Below are 25,234 nucleotides of genomic sequence, written 5' to 3'. Positions count from 1 at the left end.
TTTTTCCTGCATGTTTTCCGCAGGCATCCGCACCAAACTACACAATAACAATGGTCTCTGGTTATTGTATTGTTGGTGCATTTTTATACGTTTTCCTTCTTATTTGATATATTTTTAGTGCAGATGTGAAGCAGTGTATTAATGTCTTTTTTATAGTGCAGAAAAGCTTTGACTCTGCTTTTATGACCACAGCCCCACTAGTATTTGGTCAGTATTTTTTCTCAGGAGTGGGAGCCAAAACCAGGTGAGGAACAATCAGAGAAAGGGCATAATAGAAATAAGTGCATCCATTCTGCATTTATCACCCACTCCTGGTTTTGGCTCCCACTCCTGAGAAAAAATACTGACCAAATACTGATAGTGGGGACGTGGCCAAAGAAAGCAACTGCCTTTTTGCATCATGCTTTTTTGCAGGCTCCCCGGTAAAGCCCATAGAGGACAAAAAAGAACCAAAACCACACAGTTCAACAGTTCCTTTAGATGTACAGTGTGTGGTGTTTTCATGACATAACAACTGATTTGCTTACAAAATTAAGTGCAGCAAAAAAATCTGCGGAAAAATGCAGCATTTACACTACGTGTGAACATGGCCTAACTGTCCAAGCAAGCGTGGATGTGATTACATGAAAACTCCTGATTACTGTACGTCTACAGACGCTGTTGAATTGTGCAGCTCTGGTGCATTTTTCCTCTATAAGCTTCTTCGTGGAGACTGAAAAAAATGCATGAAAAAAATGTTGCATTTTTAACCCCTTAAGGACTGACCCACTTTGTACGTTAATGACAGAGCCTCATTTTTAAAATCTGACCAGTGTCACTTTATGTGGTAATAACTCTGGAGCGCTTCAATATATCTCAGTGATTCTGAGACTCTCTGATTGCTCCTCACCTGGTTTTGGTTCCCACTCCAGAAAAAAAAACACTGACAGAATACTGACCAAATACTGATAATGGGGCCATGGCTTTACACTGAGTAGTGACCTCTGGCAAGCCTATCAAACACTGGCGTGATCCGGCATGTCACAACCTGCATAAGACGACCAGGGCGACACCGATAACAAATGAAGTTGGAGACTGGTAAGTATAATACTAGGGGCTGGGAACTTACATTAGTGTTACCACTCTACCAGTGAAATAAAAACAAAAAACACTCACGTGGTGTTTTAACCTCTTTCACCTTCATGATTAGTCCAAGTTTTACAATTCTGACCAGTGTCACAATAACTCTGTAACACTTCAACGGATCCCACTGATTCTGAGTTCTGAGACTGTTTTCTCATCACATATTGTACGTCATGATAGTGGTAAGATTTGTTCAATACAACTTGCGGTTATTTGTGAAAATATCAGAAATTTGGAGAAAATGTTGCAATTTTTTAACTTTTAATTTTTATGCCCTTAAATCATTATAGCACACAAAATAGTTAACATTTCACAATATGTCTACTTTACATCAGCACAATTTTTTAAACCTTTTTTTTCGGAAGTTAGAGGGTTAAAAGTTGATCAGCAATGTCTCATTTTTACACTAAAATTTACAAAACCATTTTTTAGGGACACATTTGAAGTGACTTTGAGTGGCCTATATGACAGAAAATGCCCAAAAGTGACACCATTCTAAAAACTGCAAACCTAAAAGTGCTCAAAACCATATTCAATAAGTTTATTAACCCTTCAGTTGCTTCACAAGAATTAATCCAATGTGGAAGGAAAAAAATGAACATTTAACTTTTTTTTCACAAAAATTCTATTTTATCCCCAAATTATTTATTTTGACAAGGGTAACAGGAAAAAAATGGACCCCAAAATTTGTTGTGCAATTGGCTGGAATCGAGAGCATATGCCATAGTATTTGAATAGCCCCCAATGTGCCTAAACAGTAGAACCCCCCCCAAGTGACCCAATTTTGGAAACTAAACTCCTCAAATAATTTTTCTAGATGTGTGGTGAGCACCTTGAATCCTCAGGTGCTTCACAAAAATTTATAATGTTGAGCCGTGAAAATTACAAAAAAATATATATCACATTTTTTCTAAAAATGTGTTTTAGCCCCAAATTTTTTACTTTCACAAGGGTAACAGGAGAAAATGGACCCCAACACTCGTTGTGCAACATCTCCTAAATACGCTGATATCCCATTTGTGAGTGAAAACTACTGTTAGGCACACGACAGGGCTCAGAAAGGAAGGAGTGATGTTTGTGATGGTCTGTGGGTGTCATGTCGCGTATGGAGAGCCCTTGATGTGCCTAAACACTGGAAACCCCCCACAAATGACCCTATATTGGAATTGATGCAATGTTTTCCTGGTATGTGAATTTTATAATGTGGTGGCATACGTGAGTAGTGTAGAGTTCATCAGGTTGGCATATGAGTTGTGTAGAGTGCATCAGGCTGGCATATGTGGGTAGAGTTTATCAGGTTGGTATACGTGAGTTGTGTACAGTGCATCGGGTTGGCATACGTGAGTTGTGCACAGTGCATCAGGTTGGCATATGTGTGTTGTGCAAGTCAGAAATAAATGTATTAGTCCATGGATGAGTGATAGACTGAAACATTCTTTCATACACAGACCAGGTTTGTCAGGTCATGTGTCACACTGATAAATGGTGTCCTTTCGTATCCTCCTTCTGTAACACACTTTGTACCTTTTTTGTGACCTTTCTCTCTTTGCAGTTTAAGGGACCTCACTGGGAAAATGTTGCCCTGGTATAACACGGGCACCTTAAGTTCTGGGGCCCGCTCCTTCCTGACTGCCAAATATTAGGGCCTTGATCACTACCTCCCAGAACTGAAGGAAGGTTCCTGTCTGGCCTGCACATCGTGATAGCAGGAAAGTTATATATTGCCATGTGTACGATGCGCACGGCCTGCTTCTTCTACCACACCTTGGCTTTTCTCATGGCACTGTACGGTTGGAGGACTTGATGAGAGAGATCAGCTGTACCCCAGGACAGTCTGGTTTGGTGACCTGTGTAAAGGAACCTCTTACAGCGGTGGGGGTGCTGCCATCACCATGTATGGTGGTCAAGAAAAGGACATGTCTCTTGTCCTTGACCACCAGCATGTTGTCACTACATTGAGCTCTGCTCTCACCCTTTCTGAGCAGCTGCCCAACTAGTGTCCTAGGGAGGCCTCTTTGATTGTTGCCAACAGTACCACATGCTACTGTAGCTTGCACAGAGAGTGACTTGAAGAGTGGGATTCTGGTATCAAAGTTATTTACGTAGAAGTGATAATTTTGATCCACTCACTCCTAGGACAGGGGGACATTCAGTGGATTAAATCCAGGTGTCCTTCCCTTCATAATCCTTAAAATTGTGGGTGTACCCTTTGGCAACCACAGTTTGAAGAGCTTAATTCCGTTTCTGGTCCTCTTACTGGGCAGATAGGCTCAAAGAAATCGAAACCGATTGTATTTTAGTTTGAAATAAAAATTATCTTCGAATTCGAATATCGAGTTCCATCATCATCCTTCAGGAGCGCATATTGCTGGGAAAAATATTTGCAAAGTGGTATTGCCCATGAAAGCACTGTGGAATGTTATCCAAAACATCAACACTCCTATATTGCCGAATTTCTGGCTTCCTCACTATCACCATGTGAATAACAAGGCCCCAAAACTTCATTTCCACGGCGTCTACAGGGGCGAAGTTGGCAAATGATGAAGTGGGATTTTGGGATAAAAATTGTTGTGCGTACAAATTTGTCTGGGACACCATGAGATCTACAAAATTGTCAGAGAAAAAGATTTTGAAAAAGTCAATTTCTGTGAGGCTGGCAGTGTCAAACTGGATTCCTGATTCCCATAATCAGGAATCTGTGGCTCATAATTTTTGGGAGGCAAGGTCCATAGGGGTTCACTAACGGTAGGCGTTAGTTCACTTTTGGTCCTGGGGCATCTGCGTGGTGGTTTGGTATCACTTGAGGAAGAGGAAAAAGGAAGGTGGGATGCTCTCCCTCACTGTCAGGGTCGGAGGCAAGGAAGGCGTATGTCTCATCCGCTGAATACCAGATTTGGGTAGAGCGAAACATTTTTTTCATGTATGCGGTATTTGTGTGTGTGTACCAAATTTTGTGTGTGTTTGGTGTAAATTTACGTTCCCTAAACCAGTTCTATAAACTAATCTAAATAATTTTTTTTTGTGTGAAAAAAGGAATCAAGAACTGGATGCCGATCAGTGATGCTCGATTGCTGGAGGACGCAAACATGGATATTATTTTTTTCTTCCCGTTTTGCTATCTGACACTAACCCTGACTAAATTCAGTAAAAAATACTGTAGTAGACGCCAACTACTACAGTATATTTTCACTGTACTAATCTAATTTTTTTTGTGTGTAAAACAAACAAACAAAAAATAAAGCTGTTCAGAATTGAACAGCCAATCACAGCGATCGTGGTTGCGGGGATGGGGGGGGCAGTGACACCCCCCAGGATGATGACGCCATCTACCCTAAGGTACGATGGCACATGAAATTTAATGCCATCACCGTGACTTCGGTCACGGTGCTGCATTAAAGGTAGGGCGTAATAATGCGTACCTGGTCCAATAAGCCCAGGGCGGAGGTACATATTGATACGCCTGACGTCAGAAAGGGGTTAAAAAGGTCCAGCACAGCGCAACAGAACTGGACTATGACCGCTCTGCACATGTCCAAAGCTGGAATGGGGGAGTCCAGAGAGTTCAGTGAGGTCAGATAGAGTCTTTGCACTCTGATTGGTGCAATCGATGTCATTGTCCAGTCAGTGCTGGGCTGGTGACACTGGCATTGCTAGGCTCCAGTCTATGATCCGTGCTATTACAGCACAGATCATAGGCTGGACATCAGTGTTTCAGGCAATTTTATTGCCTGAAACACTGAAATCGCTGTGATTGACTGTTCAATTCACAACAGTCAATCACGGCAGCACCACCTCAAGGGGCAACGAGTCCCAGTGCCCTGCTGTCAGAAACAATCATACGATCGCCGTGTGTTTAGTCACGGTGTTCGCAGAAATTATATGCATGTATGTACGTACGGGTGCTTCTTACAAAATTAGAATATCATCAAAAAGTTAATTTATTTCAGTTCTTCAATACAAAAAGTGAAACTCATTATATAGAGTCATTATAGACAGTTATCTATTTCAAGTGTTTATTTCTGTTAATGTTGATGATTATGGCTTACAGCCTATGAAAACACAAGTAATTATCTCAGTAAATTACAATAATTAACAAAAAACACCTGCAAAGGCTTCCTACGCATTTAAAAAGGTCCCTTAGTCTGTTTCAGTAGGCTCCACAGTCATGGAGAACACTGAAGACTTGATAGATGTTGAGTGCGTCAATGACTGCATTCTGGACAAGGAGGGTAAGCCACAAAAGGTCATTGCTAAAGAAGCTAGCTGTTCACAGAGTGCTGTATCCAAACATATTAATGGGAAGTTGAGTGGAAGTAAAAAGTGTGGTAGAAAAAGGTGCACAAGCAACCAGGATAACCGCAGCCTTAAAAGGATTAAGAAGAGGCCATTCAAAAATTTGGGGGAAATTCACAATGAGTGGACTGCTGCTGGAATCATTGTTCCCTCTGCCGACAAGCTTTTTGGAGATTGAAATTTAATTCTCCAGCAGGACTTGGCACTTGTCCACACTGCCAAAAGTACCAGTATCACTGTGCTTGATTGACCTGCAAACTCTCCTGACCTTAACCCCACAGAGACTCTATGGGGTATTGTCAAGAGGAAGATGTGCGACACCAGACCCAACAATGCAGACGAGCTGAAGGCTGCTATCAAAGCAACCTGGGCTTCCATAACACCTCAGCATGCCACACCACATTGATGCAAAAGCAGCCCCGACCAAGTATTGAGTGTATTTACTGAACATACATTTCAGTAGGCCAACATTTCAGATTTTAAAATAATTTTTCAAGCTGTTGCTATAAAGTATTCTAATTTACTGAGATAATGACTTGTGTTTTCATTGGCTGTAAGCCATAATCAGCAACATTAACAGACAAACACTTGAAAGAGATCACTGTTTGTAATGACTCTATAATATATGCGTTTCACTTTTTGTCTTGAAGAACTGAAATAAAGTTACATTTTTGATATTCTCATTTTGTGAGAAGCACATGTATGTATATATTTATACAGTGTGTACGTGTACACACACTTCATATGGAAGGGCAGGACTTAATCTTTTTATTGATATAGTACCAATATATTCCACAGTGCTTTACAATTCAGACAATTTACAGACCCTATGGGCACTGTCTCCATTGGGTTTAACAATCTAATTCCCTATCAGTAAGTCTTTGGAGTGTGGGAGGAAACCCACGCAAACATGGGGAGAACATACAAACTCCTTTGCAGATGTTGTCCTTGGTAGTTTTTGAACCCAGGACTCCAGTGCTAACCACTGAGCCACCATCCTGCCCCAACCCACCATGCTGACTTACCGACCAAACGTGTGTGTGTGTGTGTGTGTGTGTGTGTGTGTGTGTGTGTGTGTGTGTGTGTGTGTGTGTGTGTGTACTGCAAATGTCGGGAAGAGGTTAAATACTGGCCCTTGTAGCAGGGGCTCTGATGTATAATAAAGGCAGCACTCACAGCAGATGGCATGGACACTGCTCTTGTATCCATATAGCTGCACAATTATGGTTTTAGCTAGATCCACACTGCAGTGGGGAACTATAATTCAGACAAATTGTACACTAATGACCACCAAAAGCTTAAAGGAGAGTTAAAAGAAAAAAAAAAAAAAAAAAACTAGAATTGAGTTTGTAAGCCTGAGTCTCTTCTACATCAGTGTCTAACCTCACAAATGCTTTTCTTGACAATTCATCAGAAATTCCCACTGAAAGCTGCAGAGAGAACTTACCCATATTCACTCCTTTCCAACATTGGACATACTAGTGTGTACAATGTCTGCTTCATGTTTTTATGTGGGGTAACAAGTTGAGGCCACATACTTGCCAGCAGATGATGGCAGTGTTATTTGGACATCATCTGCCTTTAACTGTCATAAGTGGAGAGGCGCTCTGCAACCTGACAAATGCAGCTGTCAATTTCTCACAGCGGCATTAAGAATGTGCTGGCATGGTGACACACAGTTCTAACCACCCATTGGCACCCCCATGATGCAATCACAGGGACCCAATGACCTGTCATGATTGCTGGAGGTCTGTTAAAGACCCTTATGCCTATCATGACTCTGCTCCTATGAAATCCAGCTGATGGCCAAACTTCATAGAAAGTGATATTTGTTATAAACAGCAACATTGTTGCTTGGGTCACCATTCTGGCCAATACAAATTTTTTTGTACAAATTTCTGAATTTCTCACTACTTTAATTAAAAAACAAACAAGAAAAAAAACAAAAAACACTCCACTATACATGTCTGAGGTCTTCATAATTGTACCGACCTGGGCAATCTTACTTTTTACCATGCAATGAATGCTGTAAAGACAGAAGCCAAAAACCTATTGAGGAATTGTTTTACCAGTTTCCAGTAGATTGCATGGCAATATAGATGGTGTCATTTAAAAGTGTAACTTGTCCCACAATAAACAAAACCATGACAGTTACATTATTTTTCCGTCAAAGAAATGATATGCCCTTGGAAAAAGGGGAGGGAAAAAAAAAACTAAAAAAGCAAAAACAGAAAATAGTCATGTCGAGAAGGGGTTAATACTTATTGGTTTAGAATGAAACTTCATAAAAGCTCTTGTACGAGTAATGTGTAGTTCCCAATACTCTTGTCCGTGTAGTGTATATGAAGAATGAAAATATAATTCACTTTATTAACTTTATTCCAGACAGATTGCACTTTCATTCTCAAAACAGAAACCAAGCAAAACTCCTTATATTTCCAGAAATGTAACAGTACAAGTGCTCTAAATGATGTGGCATGGATTATGTTTTAATTCCCTTGTATTCACAAAATTTCTAAGGAAGCCCAGCTACAAGTTAGTGGGTTCTAAGTGCTTATCGAGGGGGATTACAGAAATCAAGTTCATTTTTTGCAGGTCCGATATCTTTCTGCTACATTCTCCCAGTTGATAACATTCCATATTGCCTTCATATAGTCAGGTCTTACATTCTTGTACTGCAGGTAGTAAGCATGCTCCCAAACATCAATACCCAGAAGAGGAATAAGACCTGGAAGACAGAACACAAGAATTATTAGTCAGGAAGTCAATGACAACTGAACAACAACAACAAAAAGTGAATACATGTCATCCAGTAGCAATCGCCAATAACGCTGCAGCCGAACCAACTTTGAATTTATTTTTACTCTATCCATTGGAAATGCTAATTAAGGAAACCTGCTAATTGGAGCACTCACACAGCAGTATTTTGTGTTCATAGAAAATTTTTATGCAAGAATAGTCTCCAGAAGATACTTACCTACACGCAACCTCCGATCCTCATAAGATCTCCTTCTCTACTCTTCCCACAATCGCATACAAGATTTCTCCCGTACATCCCCTCAACCCCATATCAGACTCTCACCTACCGTGGAAACCTTCAAAAGGAACCTGAAGACCCACCTCTTCCAACAAGCGTACAACCTGCAGTAACCCACGCTCCACTACACCGCTGCATGACCAGCTCTACCCTCACCCATCCCTTGTAGACTGAGCCCTCGCAGGCAGGGTCCTCTCTCCTCTGTACCAATCGGTGATTTGTATTGTTCATGACTATTGTACTGTTTTTTTTATTATGTATACCCCTTTTCCCCTGTAGAGAGTCATAGAATTGATGGCACCATAATAAAAAACACTTTGTTGAACCATTGCAACATTACCTATATGATCAAAACAGGATCAAACGTTAAACTGAATTACTTTGTAATAATACAAAAACATAAAAAAAAAAAAAATAAAAAAAATCAAGAAAAACCAGGGACAAAAATTATAAGATGGACAGAACAGTATTGTAATCATAAAAATATGCTCTATGCACCCTTGGTATGGCCAAGAGGCTCAGTGCACTGTTGCACCCATTGGTTTTACAAGTCTTCACCTCCCTCAGTGGTGATTGACCTCTCTGTACTGTCTGCAGAAAAAGATCAGACAAGCCAGTGATGTCAATCACAAGCGAGGGAGGTGAAGGAATGAAAAGCCAAAAAGCAGAATAGTGCATTGAGCCTCTTAGCCATGCCAAGGATGCATCAGAGATATCACATTTTTATTTTATTTATTTATCTCACTTATATAGCGCCATTAATTCCACAGTGCTTCACAGACAATATCAAACATATGCACAGCAATGTACAAACTACTTGCTGTGCACAGTGTTTTGTCACTTTTCAAAAGCTGAGAATTGGCAGCTTTCACCATCATTTTATATAGGGAATTCAACAAAAAAAAAATCCTGGATGCAAAAAGTGTCCAAAAAGACATCAGAAAGGGCAAATTCAAAGAAAGTGCCGCCAGTTTCCTGAAGGGACTTAGGATTCAAAAACGATGTGGGAACGACGGTGTCTTTTGGGGTGTACAAACCCTTATCCCCTTCATCTCACACTCCCCACCCCCACCACCATTTTATTTATTTTAATTCTGACCAGTGTCACTTTATGAGGCAATAACCCTGGAACACTTCAACAGTCTCAATCACTGGGATGCCTTTTCATGACTCGTAATTCATATTAGTGGTAAATTTGAGTCAATATGATTTGCGTTTACCGTATATACTCGAATATAAGCCAACCCAAATATAAGCCGAGGCAACTAGTTTTACCACACACAAAAAAAAAAAAAAAAGAAAAAAAAAAAGCCTGGGAAAACTTATTGACTCGAGTATAAGCCTAGGGTGGGAAATACAGCAGCTACTGGTAAATATCCCAAATCCTTGGTATGCATGAGCCCGCCTCACCACAGCCTGGTATGCATGGGAGCCCCTCCACCCCCCCCCCCCCATCACTGCACACATGACAGCAAAAAAACAAACACACTTCTACTCACCTTCCTTCCCTCTGCTCCAACAATGCATCCTGTTCTGCCAGCAGCTGATCTCAGCATCTGAGCAGTGCATGAGGTCACTGCTATGTGGCCTCAAATGCCGAGGTGAGCTGCAGGGATATTTACTCCTCTCCACGTTTATACCATGGGCATGGAGAAGAGTGAATATTCATTACCCTTAATAGCACACACATTGTCAATCATGGTCGTGATTGACAGTGTGTGCCATTAATGAAAATGAATATTCACCCTTCTCCACGCCCATGGTCGTGCAGAAGAGTGAACATTTTTCTTTACTAGCGGGCACACGTGGTAGCTTCAGCAGCTGGCTATTACCTATGCACTGGTCCTCTGCAACACCACCCACCACAGCGGGAATATACTATAATACAACCCCTGGAAAAAATTATGGAATCATCAGGCTTGGAGGATGTTCATTTAGTTGTTTAATGTTGTTGAAAAAAAAGCAGATCACAGACCTGGCACAAAACTAAAGTCATTTCAAATGGCAACTTTATGGCTTTAAGAAACACTAAAAGAAATTAAGATAAAAAAATGTGGTACTCAGTAAGGGTCATTTTTTTCAGACCAAGCAAAGGGGAAAAAAAAAAAAAAAAAAAAAATCATGGAATCACTCAATTCTGAGGAAAAAATTATGGAATCATGAAAAACAAACACACAAAAGAACACTCCAATACATCACTAGTATTTTGTTGCACCACCTCTGGCTTTAATAACAGCTTGCAGTCTCTGAGGCATGGACTTAACCCCTTAATTACCGGGGACGTATTAGTACGCATATTTGCGTACTGCCCGTTCAGTGAGGGCTGCTGCACTGAGCCCTCACTGAACGGAGCACGTCAGCTGATTCTTACAGCTGACATGTGCCCGCAACAGCCGCGGGTGGAATCGCGATCCACTCGCGGCTGTTAACATGTTAAATGCCGCTGTCAATCTCTGACAGCAGCATTTAACACGCGCTTCCGGGTAGCGCGTCATAAGCCCCGCCCACCGGCGACCCCGTCACGCAGACGCCTGTGGTTGTCATGATCTTGTCGCTATGAGCGCCACCTAGTGGTCGGCGCTCATAGCACAGGACCATTTCTGCTGCATGCAGGGGACCTGCTCGTCCCCTGTATGTAGCAGAGGCGATCGGATAGTTGCTGCTTCTAGTCTAGAAGCATGCAAAAAGTAAAAAAAAAGTTTTTAAAAATATAAAAAAAAAAATGAAAAAATATAAAAGTTTAAATCACCCCCCTTTTGCCCCATTCAAAATAAAATAAAAAATAAACCCCACATACACATATTTGGTATCGCCGCGTTCAGAATCGCCCGATCTATCAAGATAAAAAAAAGAATTAATCCGATCGGTAAACGGCGTAACGAGAAAAAAATTCTAAACGCCAGAATTACGTTTTTTGGTCGCCGCAAAATTGCAATAAAATGCCATAACAGGCGATCAAAACATCAGATCTACCCCAAATGTTATCAATAAAAATGTCAGCCCGGTGCGCAAAAAATAGGCCATCAAACAGCCCCAGATCACGAAAAATGGAGAAGCTACGGGTCTTAGAAAATGGCGCTATTTTTTTTTTTTTTTTTTTTTACCAAATTTTGGAATTTTTTTTCACCACTTAAATATAAAAGAACCTATACATGTTTGGTGTCTATGAACTCGTAATGACCTGTAGAATAAGAAGGGCAGGTCAGTTTTAGCATTCAGTGAACGTGGTAAAAAAAATAAATAAAAAACAACTGTGGTATTGCACTTTTTTTGCAATTTTACCGCACTTGGAATTTTTTTCCCCGTTTTCCCGTACAGGATATGGTAAAACTAGTAATGGCGTTGAAAAAGTACAACTCGTCCCGCAAAAAATAAGCCCTCACATGGCCATATTGACCAAAAAATAAAACCGCTATGGCTCTGGGAACAAGGGGAGCAAAAAAGAAAATGCAAAAAACGGAAAATGCTCCGGGGCTTAAGGGGTTAATGAGTGACAAACAGTACTCTTCATCAATCTGGCTCCAACTTTCTCTGATTGCTGTTGCCAGCTTTGCAGGTTGGAGCCTTGTCATGGACCATTTTCTTCAACTTCCACCAAAGATTTTCAATTGGATTGAGATCCGGACTATTTGCAGGCCATGACATTGACCTTATGTGTCTTCTTTCAAGGACTGTTTTCACAGTTTTTGCTCTATGGCAGGATGCATTATCATCTTGAAAAATGATATCATCATCCCCAAACATCCTTTCAAATGATGGGATAAGAAAACGGTCCAAAATATCAATGTAAACTTGGGCATTTATTGAAGATGTAATGACAGCCATCTCCCCAGTGCCTTTACCCGACATACAGCCCCATATCATCAATGACTGTGGAAATTTGCATGTTCTCTTCATGCAGTCATCTTTATAAATCTCATTGGAACGGCACCAAACAAAAGTTCCAGCATCATCATCTTGCCCAATGCAGATTCGCGATTCATCACTGAATATGACTTTCATCCAGTCATCCACAGTCCACGATTGCTTTTCCTTAGCCCATTGTAACATTGTTTTTTTCTGTTTAGGTGTTAATGATGGCTTTTGTTTAGCTTTTCTATATGTAAATCCCATTTCCTTTAGGCTGTTTCTTACAGTTTGGTCACAGACATTGACTCCCGTTTCCTCCCATTCGTTCCTCATTTGTTTTGTAGTGCATTTCCTGTTTAGGAAACATATTGCTTTAAGTTTCCGGTCTTGATGCTTTGATGTCTTCCTTGGTCTACCAGTATGTTTGCCTTTAACAACCTTCCCATGTTGTTTGTATTTGGTCCAGATTTTAGACACAGCTGGCTGTGAACAACCAACATCTTTTGCAACATTGCATGATGATTTACCTTCTTTTAAGAGTTCGATAATCCTCTCCTTTATTTCAATTGACATCTCTCATGTTGGAGCCATGATTCATGTCAGTCCACTTGGTGAAACAGCTCTCCAAGGTGTGATCACTCCTTTTTAGATGCAGGCTAACGAGCATATCTAATTTGATGCAGGTGTTAGTTTTGGAAATGAAAATTTACATGGTGATTCCATAATTTTTTCCCTCTGCTTGGTCTGAAAAAAAAAAAAAAAAAAACTCGTACTGAGGAGAGCTGGTGGGATACTTCCACTTTCATAGTTTTCATTACTGCAGATAAATGTGCCTCAGTGTCTTCCCATTAAGAGAGATTTTTTCTTCTTCTTTTCTTCTGGGGGGGCTGAGATAGAACCTTCCCTTTCATCTTGTTCAGGATCGGAGTAATCCGGCGATTCTTCCTCCTCTGAACTGGATTCTGTCTCCTACCGGGGCAGTTTTTGCCTAGGGCCTGCCTGGGAAGTTAGTGTGGGGACTAAATCCGCAACAGGACTTTGGACCCCTTCCCTTATTATGGCCCTTATGTCCGTCATAAAGGAGGAATGTTCATCTTTAAAGGGGTATTCCCATGTCCAAGATCCTATCCCAATATGTAGTAGGTGTAATAGTAATATTAGCAAATATCTCCAATTAGCAAATCAAAAATACTATACTACATTTCTATCTCTCTTACCTCATGTGCAGGCATTGCAGGACCTTAGGCATCCATGGTTACGACCACTAGCAACTAGCCAACTAACTGACTTTATCAGTGGACGTAACCATGGATACCTACGGTCTTGCGATGCCTGCACATAAGGAAAGAGACATAGTGAATCAAAAATACTATACTACATTTCTAATTGGAGATATTTGCTATTATTACTACACCTACTACATATTGGGATAGGATCTTGGAGATGGGAATACCCCTTTAACTACTCAAACAATACAGTCGGTGCATAGGTGCTTCCGATATGTATCCGGTCGCTTTAAGTTACAGATGGCGCATCTTTTCCCTTTTTCTTAGGGGTGGTGTGATGGATTTCTTAGGGATTTCCTTGTCCTTCAACAAGGGATTATATAATCTACTACTGCAGACAGATGGAATCAGGGCATGAATAAAAAAAAAAAAAAAAAACCTTCAACAGGAGGTTCAGCTGGCGTTTCAGAGCGACCAGTCGTTTGTCCTTCCATAGCTAGCGGTCTGGATGTGCTGAACCTCAGATCTATCCCCACAGTTAAATAGAATTTCTCACCTGTCTTCCATCTAATTCGTCAAAATAGGAGTTGCCCCTTAAAAATGGTGGCAAACCTGAATTAATTTCAAATGAAACCGGACGTGCGTTCCAGCGTGGTTGCACGCCAGCTACTAGAGGCACGCACTTCACTGCCCCTGTAACCAGAAGTGCCACACATTCTTCTCCCCTGCGCACATAGGAACCACACGCAGGGCTGCAGCAGAGTGGACCCAGAACCCTCTTTGCGGGTGCAGCGGTCCTCCTTGGGAGCCGGTGCTCGTCCAGATAGGCTGAGGGACCCCTTTTTCAGCGGGGTGTCAGCCTCTAGACCACGGCAGAAAGAAGGGGAGGAGTGCGAGGACCCCATCCCGATCCTCCTGCTTCCAGCATCAGGAGTTCCTGCTCATTGGAAGTTCCAGTAAGTGCAGACTTCTGCATCCTCAGTCTGTAGGTAGAGGAAAAACACCGAGGTATGGGTGTAGGGAAAGGGCCTTTTAAACTGTGTTCCTGTCCCTATCAATATGAAGGACGTCCTCCTGATGGCGCTGTAAGGAGGGATGCCGTGGAAAATGAAGTTACTAATTTATTTTTAATTAAGATGCTGCTTTAGCCCCATATTTCTCCTTTTCACAAGAGGAATAGGAGAAAATAGACAAGGAATTCATCTATGGATGCGGTGAGCAACTTGAACCAAAGCATGCTTCACAGAATTTTATAACACTAGGCTGTGAAAATGAAAAATGATAGCCGCAAAGTTTTATCACTTTTACATGGGGGTAATAGGAGACAAAGAACCCACAGTTTGTTGTACAATTTCTTTAGATATCTCATGTGGTTGGAATCTACAGTTTGGACTCGCAGCTGAGTTTGGAAAGGAAAGAGCACTATTTGACTTTTAGGGTATGTTCACATGTTAAGTATTTGGTGCAGAAATTTCTGCATCTTTTGGCAGGAGGAGCACTGTCAAAGGCATGTTTTTTGGTGCAGATTTTTCTCTACTCATTAGAAATGGGAGAAATCTGCAGCAAAAAAAAAAAAAAACCACTGAAAGTTGACATGCTGCAGATTTAAAGCTTCAGGTCAAAAATAAGCAACGTGTGCATGAGAAGTCAGGATTCTCATTCACTCTGCTGGCATCAGGAATCCCTTCAGATTTTTGTGACAAATATGCACTGAAGAAAACGTGACAGAGGGTGGGGGTGGGACACTTGACAAATCTGCAACTTGTGCACACTCACTTAGAGCAGATTTTTTTCTGGGATACTTGGCAGATGCCATTTGCAGATTCCCAAGTGCAAAACCAGCATAAACAGCCCTCAAATGACTTCATTTGGGAAATTACGCATCTGAGAATTAATCTATGGCTGTAGTGACTATTTTGACTCCATGCAGTTACCAGAAAATAAGCGAGTAGCTAGTGTTGGAGAGTGAAAAGTGAAAATATACCAACTAAATGCCCAATAAATTATAGTGCCCAAGAACCCTGGCTATTGTCAAGTCGGCTTTCCAACACTACAGTAATGTCATACATTTGGATGTCAACTGTGGTTTAGGCACACTGTTGGGCTCAGCAAGGATGAGAGCAGATTAAGCTTTTCCAGAGCCTTTCTGCTACCAGCAATGTGGAATGCACCTAGATTTTCACTAACAGATGAGGGACCTGAGTGGAGGTTTGCGTTTTGCGAGTTACATATTTATTGGTGCCCTTTTTGGATAAACATTATAGGTTGCTTAAGATATATTACCAAAAATTTTGTACATGTCTTTACTTATTTTCAATATATACTGACTGTATTAGATGTCAGTATCCATCTAAATTTTTTTTTTTTTAGCACCCATTTTTCCCATGAAAGCACGCTGCCATCTTGTGGATGGCACAGCTTCTCACTAATCCTTCTGCACCATGCATGCTTCTAATCCACAGGCAGAGACTGGAAGCGTGCTGCTCCCAGGAACATAGTGCTATGTTATTAGAAGATTTTTCCCGACTTGTCTGCAGTTTCACCATATCTACCATGCAAAGTGCAGCGTTGTCTCTGGGAGCCGCACATATGATATCACCAAGCAGAAATCCCACGACAACTTTATCACACACAAGTATTAGACCTGACAGCTTCACACTGACAGGAGGCCTTTTAGACCTTGCTAACAAGCCACCGTATACCTGGCAGACCAGGATGTCGTTTCTTGACCTCCAGTTGCCATGCATTCCATGATCATATTGCGAGGGGACTAATGAGGTGTGAGCAAAAGCCACCCTACCCCCCAGCACCTCTTGCAGCCTGCTAAGTACCAAGCGTGCTATTGACCGTGGCATTTAGAGGGTTAAAAACAGCCAGAGTGGTGCTGGCACCAACCCCAGCTTTTGCTGCAGAAGATTAACTATAAGTTTGCAGCGCTATGTCCATATGCTGAACAACTTGGCAAATTGGACGTACCAGTACATTTGATGGTGGCAAGGAATTAATAAACCTGTCAATCGGATTTTGCTAAGTAAACTACAGGCAGTCAGGTTGGCGCTGTTACACCGATTAAATTGGTACCTAGGTTGAATAAATCCATTACGTGTTTGCAGTTTTGAGTTCATGAGAGGCTTGTGCTCCGGGATGTGCCTGTGGGCAGGTCTTTTTTTGGCACTCTGGCCTGTCATTTAAGACAGAATGATGACAATGAGGTCACAGCCTTCAGTGACCTGCCTCCTATTTTAAATACTGCGCGTGTGCAGTTAACATTGTGGTCTTTAAAAAAAAATAAAATAAAAGATTTGGGCTCCAGCAAAATGGCGTTGGCGCATACGCAGAAGCATCTATCTGAAAGTGATGCTCTTAATCTGCACACGCCCCACCCACTGGGCGCCATTTTGCTGGTGCCAAGATTTTTTGCAAACACAGATTAAACCACAAGACTGCTTTCATCAACCCATATATCATTTTAATCAGTGTAAAAGCACCAAACTGACAATGCCTGTAGTTTACTTAACAAAATCCTGATGACAGGTTTCCTTTAACCCCTTTACAGCCTGTGCTGTATTTGTACACACAGGCTGTAACCCCCGGTTCAGTGAGGGCTCTGGCGCGGAGCCCGCACTGGACCGGGCACATGTCAGCTGATTATTATAGCTGACATGTGCCCACAACAGCCGTGGGTGGAATCGCGATCCACCCGCGGCTGTTAACATGTTAAATGCCGCTGTCAATCTCTGACAGCGGCATTTAACATCGCCGCGCCGGAAGCGCGTCACTTACCCCGCCCATTGGTGACCCAGTCACGTGATCGCGGGTCACCGATGCGTGGGCATGACAACCCTGGGTCTGCCGCAGACTCCAGTGGTTGTTATGAGCTGATCGCTATGAGCGCCACCTAGTGGTCGGCACTCATAGTACAGGAGCACAGGAGCATTTCTGCTACATAGAGGTGATCTGCTGATCACATCTATGTAGCAGAGGCGACCAGATAAGTGCTGCTTCTAGTTTCCTATGGAGACTATAGAAGCGAGCATAAAGTGAAAAAAAAAAAAAAAGTGTTTAAAAATATAAAAAAGTTTAAATCACCCCCCTTTCGCCCCATTCAAAATAAAAAAAACACAAACAAAAAAACCCCACATATTTGGTATCACCGCGTTCAGAATTGCCCGATCAATTAAAAAAAGAATTAATCTGATTGGTAAACGGTGTAATGAGAAAAAAAAATTTTTCTAAAACGACAGAATTACGTTTTTTTGGTCGCCACAACATTGCAATAAAATGCAATAACGGGCGATCAAAACATCGGATCTACCCCAAATTGGTATCAATAAAGATCCCGAAAAATGGCGCATTTTTTTTTTTTTTTTTTTTTTTTTTTTAAAGCAAACTTTGGAATTTTTTTTTCACCACTTAAAGAACCTATACATGACCTGGAGAATAATAATAGCAGGTCAGTTTTAGCATTCAGTGAATGTGGTAAAAAAATAAAAACACATCTGTGGTATTGCATTTTTTTTGCAATTTCACCGCACTTGGAATTTTTTCCCGTACACAATATGGTAAAACTAGTAATGGCGTTGAGAAAGTACAACTTGTCCCGCAAAAAATAAGCCCTCACACGGCCATATTGACCAAAAAATAAAAACGCTACGGCTCTGGGAACAAGGAGCACAAAACGAAAATGCAAAAACAGAAAATCCCAGGGTTGCGAAGGGGTTAAAGAAAAAACATGAGGAAAATGATTTTATGTAAATCATGCAACAAATACTAATGAAGCAGTGTACCCCAGCCTGGAGAAAGCTAGTTAAGGTCTCACCTGTTGTTCCTTGTAGAGGGTCCTGATTGGCACAAGTAGCAACTTGCAGGCGACTTGATTCCTTGTTGTAACCTAGCCAACCCCATCCTGATCCCTGGACAGCTACTGATGCAGTGGACAGCTTCTCCTTAAACTTCTCAAAGGAGCCAAAGTCACGTTTGATTGCCTCTAACAGGTCACCTGTCATGAATACGATTTGTGATTGGAGGAAAGTCACAGCTTTAAGGAAAAAATATCTTTTGCAAGTGGTGCACACATGAATACTGACCGTGAGGTTCTCCACCACCACTGGGAGAAAGATTTGTCCAGAAAATTGTGTGATTTATATGTCCACCACCATTAAATTTAAGGGCTGGCTGAAGAGCTATCTGAGCAGTCACGTCCCCTACAAATGAATTAGAAAGGCAGGTTATACTTTTCAAGTTTGTTCATATTGAGACACTACACATGCAGCTTTACCTTGGATATGCTAGGACAAAAGGAGAACGGATGCAAAACTAGGCACCAAGTATTTCAAATAAATAACGTAACAAACAGCAATTATAGAAAAAGGTATACACTTTGACAACAGCAAACAGACAGCACAGAGTAAAACATACTTAAAAACAAAAGATGACCCCTTGAGACACCACAAATATAGCATATTATGTGACTCATTGATAATATAAATGCAGGTGGAGCTAGTAAGTCTGAATAAATGTAATATCAAAAATGATCAATATAGGCCAGTAGATGTATAACAATAGCCCCAATAGAGAATTCCTTATCCCTATCCAAAGACAGCAACCATATCAAAGACAATAATATATAAGATAAATAACAGGCTAGAAAAACTGGGAGAACTCGTATAGGGGATAATTTACCCCTGAGGAAGCCATGGTTGGATGGCGTAACGCGTAGGGTTTCATCTCTTCTGATCTCCTCCTTTCGCATGGACAACGGTAGTCTGTATTATACGCCTTTCTTCGTTATCCCCTATACGAGTTCTCCCGGTTTTTCCCTCCTGTTGTTTATCTTATACTATTGTCTTTGATACGGTTGCTGTCTTTGGATAGGGATAAGGGATTCTCTCGTGGGGCTATTGTTATACATCTACTGGCCTATATTGATCATTTTTGATATTGCATTTATTTATTCAGACTTACTAGGTCCACCTACATTATCAATGATTCACATAATATGCTATATATCTGGTATCTCAAGGGGGTCATCTTTTGTTTTTAAAGTATGTTTTACTCTGTGCTGTCTGTTTCATGTTCTCAAAGTTTGCATCTGTTTCTATAATTGCTGTTTGATACATTACTCATTTGGAATACTTGGTGCCTATTTTTGCACCCCTCTTTCTCCTTTTGTCCTAGCATTATTATATGGGGGCTTTGGCACAGTATTCAACTATTTTTGTGAGGTGCCAGGTCATTTCTTTTTCTTTTACCATGGATATAGCACGGTGATGGAAAGAGTCAAATTTTCAACACCAATTTTTCCAAGGGTATGTTTTATAGCACTTGGCCCAATGTTATAGTGTGGGACAGAGCAAATCTGCTATTATGTTCTCATGCCGATTCTGCATGAGAAAACAATTGCAGCTTGATGAGAGTGCCTCCGATAGTCGGATCATGCATACTTATACAGATCTATGGGTGTATGTGAAACATCGGACTGCACTCGGATGTCATTTGAGTGCAGTCTGATGTTTGTGCACAGAGACAATTGAGAAATTACATTCTCTATACCTGCGCTGCGATGCTCTCATGTGAGGATTGGATCACACTCAGATCCAGCAGAGTTTGAGCCGAGTGTCATTAGCATAATCGGCCTGATTCTCTCGCATGAGAGCCATACGCCAGTGTGAGCGAGCCAGCCCTTAGGCTGCGGCTACACAGTAACTTTGTCTGCAATACAAGTCACATGGTCAAAGACTGCTCTGTGAGGATGCCAAGTTACCGTGTGAGGCAAGTAAATGGGAACGCGTTGTGACCCCCAGGGTACAGAGACAGTGACAATTAAGCCAGAAGAGTTGGATCCATTTGTTTTTTTTACGGCTTTGTCGAGGCTGGGTTACCCCTAGGGGTTCCAACGTGATACCATTCATCAACTTTACGTTGCGCTGTAGCAGTGACAAAGCGATTTATGGCTGTGTGACTGGAGCTGCAAAAAAAATAAATAAGCCATTAAGTCCCAAGCATAAAATGCCATACTGCGAAATTGCACCAATAGTCACATGGATTTTTTTCGGCAGTAACATCCACTTTGCAGCCACTGTAATATGCTGTGAGTTTTTTTTTCAAACCACAAAATCGTATGAAAAATCTGCAGCATAAGTAAATATTCACTGAGAGCAAGTCATAAAATAGCTTAACCTCGTACAATCCAGATATTATAAAATGCCCCAACAAATGTTTGAAGAAGCCATTGCATCCATAAATCTGCATCCTAGCCATCAATGGCAAGGGACGTGGGCTAGAGTTCATTGTGTTGTAGGGCAACATTATATGGCCAGTTTGACGCTTATTCTATAATCTGTCTCGGATGGAAGCAAATAACTTTTTTTCTAAAATCCAAAACAAAACCATGTTGCTTATAAACTGTAAAAATGCAATTGTGATCACAGTAATGCAGAATTCACACATCCATGAAATGTGCCGTGCACAGATAGCTACACTCAGCCTGACTTGCATAAGCATATGAGAGGCAGTTAGCTCAGGGAAGGAAACCCAATCATGGTCCAAGTTCCACAGATGTGTGAATTCTGACCTAATACGCAGATTTAACATGATTTTTCCTTCTGTGGCTGTGATAATGAGACAAGAGCCTTGTTGCTCACCTTTCGCCAGGGCTTCAGCATATTTCTCCTCCGCAATGTTTAGGTTGTTCACATAAGTGGCATGATGTTTGGTATAGTGGAGCTGCATGATCTCCGCATTGATATGGGGCTGCAGTGCACCATAATCATAAGGCAAGTCAGGCAATGTATGCTTCTGTCGTGAGGCTAAAGCAGGCGCAAGTCTAAGGCTTGTCCTAAATAATAGTAAAAAAAATAAAATAAACACCACAATTTGGACCCCCCCCCCACTCAGATTTTAGCATCATAAAGATAACCTTTGTCTGTATACTTTTTTAATCAATGCTTTATTAAAACAAGTCCAACAATGACAGATCCAGGATTGTTTTTCCTTTTCAATCCCCAACTCCCACTCCTCCCCCCCCACACCCGCTTGCCCATTTTAATGCACATAAAACTGTTACCAATATAGTACATGGACCACACATCAAAAACAGTGAAATTTCTAACATCTCATCAATGAACAAGCTAATTGAAGACAACGTCTCTGGCCAGCTCTTCTGACACTACCATTTGGCATTTAATCCAAGCACTCCATTGTTTCTCAAGTTTAGCAATAGCCCCCCCTTTTGACTTTTTCCATTAGAATAGTGTTATTGTTATTCAAACAGCGCACCACTTATATTAAGGGAGCAAAGTGCTCACCACACATCTAGATAAGTTCCTTGAGAGGGTGGAGAGGGGGTGGTCTAGTTTCCAAATTGGGGTTACTTGTGGGGTGGGGGTTTCCACTGTTTAGGCACATCAGGGGCTCTCCAAAACACTTCTGGCTCTCTATTCCAGACAATTTTGCATTCAAAGAGTCAAATGGTGCTCCTTCCCTTCCGAGCCTGCCATGCACCCAAACTGTTTTTCCCCCCACATATGAGGCATCGGCATGCTGAGAAGAAATTGCACTAGAATTTTTGGGGTCCATATTCTTCTGTTAACCTTGTGAAAATAAAAAATTGGGTCTAAAAATTTTTGTAAACAAAAAATTACAGTAAAATGTTCATTTTTTTCCTTCCACGGTGCTTCAATTCCTGTGAAGCACGTGAAGGGTTAATAAGCTTCTTGAATGTGGTATTTTCGGTCATATAGACCCCTCAAAGTCACTTCAAATGTGATGTGTCCACCCTCCAAAAAAAAAAAGTTTTGTAAATTTTGATGTATAAAATGGGGAGGAAAAACAAAACAAAAAAAAAAACAAAAAAAACCCACCACGATGGTCAACTTTTTAAAAAAAGAAAACCTGTTTCCAAAATTGTGCTGATGTAAAGTAGACATGTGGGTAATATTCTTTATTAACCATTTTGTGTGACATAACTGATTTAAGGGCATAAAAATTAAAACTTTGAAAATCGCAAAACTTTCCAAAATTTCTTGCGTTTGTGAAAAAAAAAACAAACAAAAAAAAAAAAGTCTTATCAAACTAATTTTACCACTAACATGAAGTACAATATATCACGAGGAGAAAAACAGTCTCAGAATCACTAGGATCCATTGAAGCGTTCCAAAGTTAGCTCATAAAGTGACAGTGGTCAGAATAGTGAAAACAGGCTGGGGAGGTGAAGGGGATTTTATATATATGATCCATCCTTTGGATAGGTAATCAGTATCAGATTGCTGGGTGTCTGACACCAACACTGGCACAGGCTGGCTATAAATAGTGTAGAGCATGGAATAGCAAAGATCTGTTAGTGTTTAGTGGCAGCTGCCAGGTACTGCAGATCAGCTCCTATTGAAGATAATAAGTAGACTAGCAATATCAGGAGCAGTCCCTAAATAGTTCAACGGCGCTGCGCTTTTCTTTGTACAGAGTTTACATCCCACTGCCGGCAGATGTGATAACAGCTGATCAGTGGGAGTGCTGCTTGTTGGATCCTCATTGATCTGATATTGGTAACCTATCCAATGGATTTGTCATTAAATATCACAGTAGTGTACAACCCATTTCATAGAATGCTGTGGGTGACTAAGCCCCCTCTATACATATATGGCAGGTGTGCAGGTATTGGGCAGAATCAATGTATTTACTTCAGGGATGAAATACAAGTAGGTCTCATCACAGAAAACCATTTAATGTACAAGTCTTTTATCCCGCTCCAGTGAGATCCAAGGCAAGCAGTTGATTTTCCTAGTGTTGCTACTGGCGTTAATTTTGGAGGGCACTACAAGAAAAGCAAAAGTAGGTATTAGACCTACAGATAATAGGTTTTCCAGGAGTCCCTCATGACAGCACATCAGGATGACGTCATTCATATCACTGATAGGGACAGGAAACACAGAAGAGTTTAAAAGCCACCCCCCCCTCCCTTCAGTGATTTTCCAAGTACCACACCAGGATGGATGCAACACTATTTTATTTAGCTTCCTTCTATCTATGTTGACATCACACAGCAGAATGGAAGTTTAGGAGGTCAATGTAATGGGTGCTGTCATGAGGGACTCCTGTAAAACCTATTACTAGTAGGTCTAATACCTACTTTCCAGGACGTCCCTCCTGACAGCACCTCAGGAGATTACCAGAGTATATATTCAGGGAGGGATTACAGCTTGGAGGACTTTCTTGCCAAAAGCCATTTTTTGATTAGACAATGTCCAGCTTATAGTGTCTGCAAAAGGTGTTTAGGCTTGTCCATGTTGCAGCCCTACATATTTGATCTATAGATGCACCTGCTCGTTCTGCCCATGATGTGGCCATTGCAAGAGTAGCATGGGCTCTGATATGACCTGGAGGAGTTTTCCTTCTGAAGAATAGGCAAGATCTAGCACCAATGTGACCCACCTTGCCAGTCATTTTTTGACCCCCCCCCCTTTGTTTTTAACTGCGAATTGTACAAACAGGTTAGAGTCAACTCGCCAGTTTTTCGTGGTTTCTAAATACTGAAGAACTAGTCTCCTGACATCTAGGGAATGAAAGGCTAGCTCTTGCTCATTTTTATGGTCCTGACAGAACTATTTCCTGATTCATGTGAAACCGTGTTACCATTTTCGTCAAAAATGCTGGATCAAGTCTGAGGCTGATACAGTCGTCCAGAATCTTTAAAGTAGGGATCTTTAATTGAGAAAGCTTGTATCTCCCCAATGCGTGTCGCCGTTGTTATAGCCACTAGAAAAGCAGAGAAATTTTTCACTCGCTTCTCTGAGGTGTTCATAAGGTTGTTTGCATAAATTACTTAAGGCTGCATTCAAAACCCAAGGAGTGATACGAGTTTTTACGGTCGGTCTCATCTCGTTGTGGCTTTAACGAACCTTTCGATCCATGGATGAAGTGCTAGGGGGTAAATCCATGAAAGTACTATTAGCTGCAACCTGCACCTTTAGAGTGCTACGTCTTAGACCTTTGTCAAAACCAGCCTGCAGGAATTCTAATACCTCCGAGATGTTAGGACTAGAATCTTCCATTGCCGATTCCCCGTATAGCGTACAAAACTTCTTCCATATTTTTGTGTAGATTGCTGATGTTACAGGTTTTCTACTATTTTTCATTGTTGATATTACCGCATCTGAGAGCCCTTTGGATCTTAGTATCTTCCTTCAGGATCCAGGCTGAAAGTTGTAGACATTTTACCTTGGGATGGCATAATGGTCCTTGGAAGAGTAGATCTTCTCTTTCTGGTAGAATAATTGGATCCTCCAGGGCAATCTTCAGCAAAGGAAAGCCTTAGTTACTTACCGGTAACGGGATTTTGTGGAGCCCATGACAGCACCACGTGAGAGAGAGGATCCGCCCATCAAGGATAGGAAACCTACAGCTTAAAAAGGGCGGCCCTCTCTTCCCGCCACAGTTTAGTTAACAGAGCATGAGAGTACCGCCAAGGTTAGTTATAACAAAACAATCATATTAAGTACATTACTTTTCATCAATTTCCCACAAGGGTGCACAAAAAGAAATCAACTCTACGGGAGTGCACAACACCAATGAAGGGAGGGAATATACGGGTGCTGTCATGGGCTCCGAAAAATCCCGTTACCGGTAAGTAACTAAGGCTTTATTCGGTCTCCCATGACAGCACCACGTGAGAGAATTGCAGAGACGAAGGAAATTAGGGAGGGACCACAGC

The 25,234-nt window shown here is 41.3% G+C and overlaps 1 protein-coding gene across 1 annotated transcript in view; it reads right to left on the bottom strand.

The window, feature by feature from the left end:
- Positions 1–7,765: 7,765 nt before the first annotated feature.
- The window catches only part of SOD2 (superoxide dismutase 2), a 34,491-nt gene continuing 17,022 nt past the window's right edge, over positions 7,766–25,234 (bottom strand). The window contains exons 2-5 of the mRNA XM_073672787.1: positions 21,171–21,364; positions 18,615–18,731; positions 18,347–18,526; positions 7,766–8,143 (exon numbers count right to left, since the gene is read on the bottom strand). Coding sequence (XP_073528888.1) covers positions 7,998–8,143; positions 18,347–18,526; positions 18,615–18,731; positions 21,171–21,364 — 637 coding nt within the window. The 3' untranslated portion in view covers positions 7,766–7,997. The remainder of the gene's footprint in view (positions 8,144–18,346; positions 18,527–18,614; positions 18,732–21,170; positions 21,365–25,234) is intronic.

This window comes from Phyllobates terribilis, unplaced genomic scaffold (genome assembly GCF_046119375.1).
Source record: "Phyllobates terribilis strain yellow unplaced genomic scaffold, ASM4611937v1 Scaffold_3__8_contigs__length_932513732, whole genome shotgun sequence".
In the NCBI taxonomy this organism is placed as follows: Eukaryota; Metazoa; Chordata; class Amphibia; order Anura; family Dendrobatidae; genus Phyllobates; species Phyllobates terribilis.
This window is presented reverse-complemented; position numbering and strand designations above follow the sequence as displayed.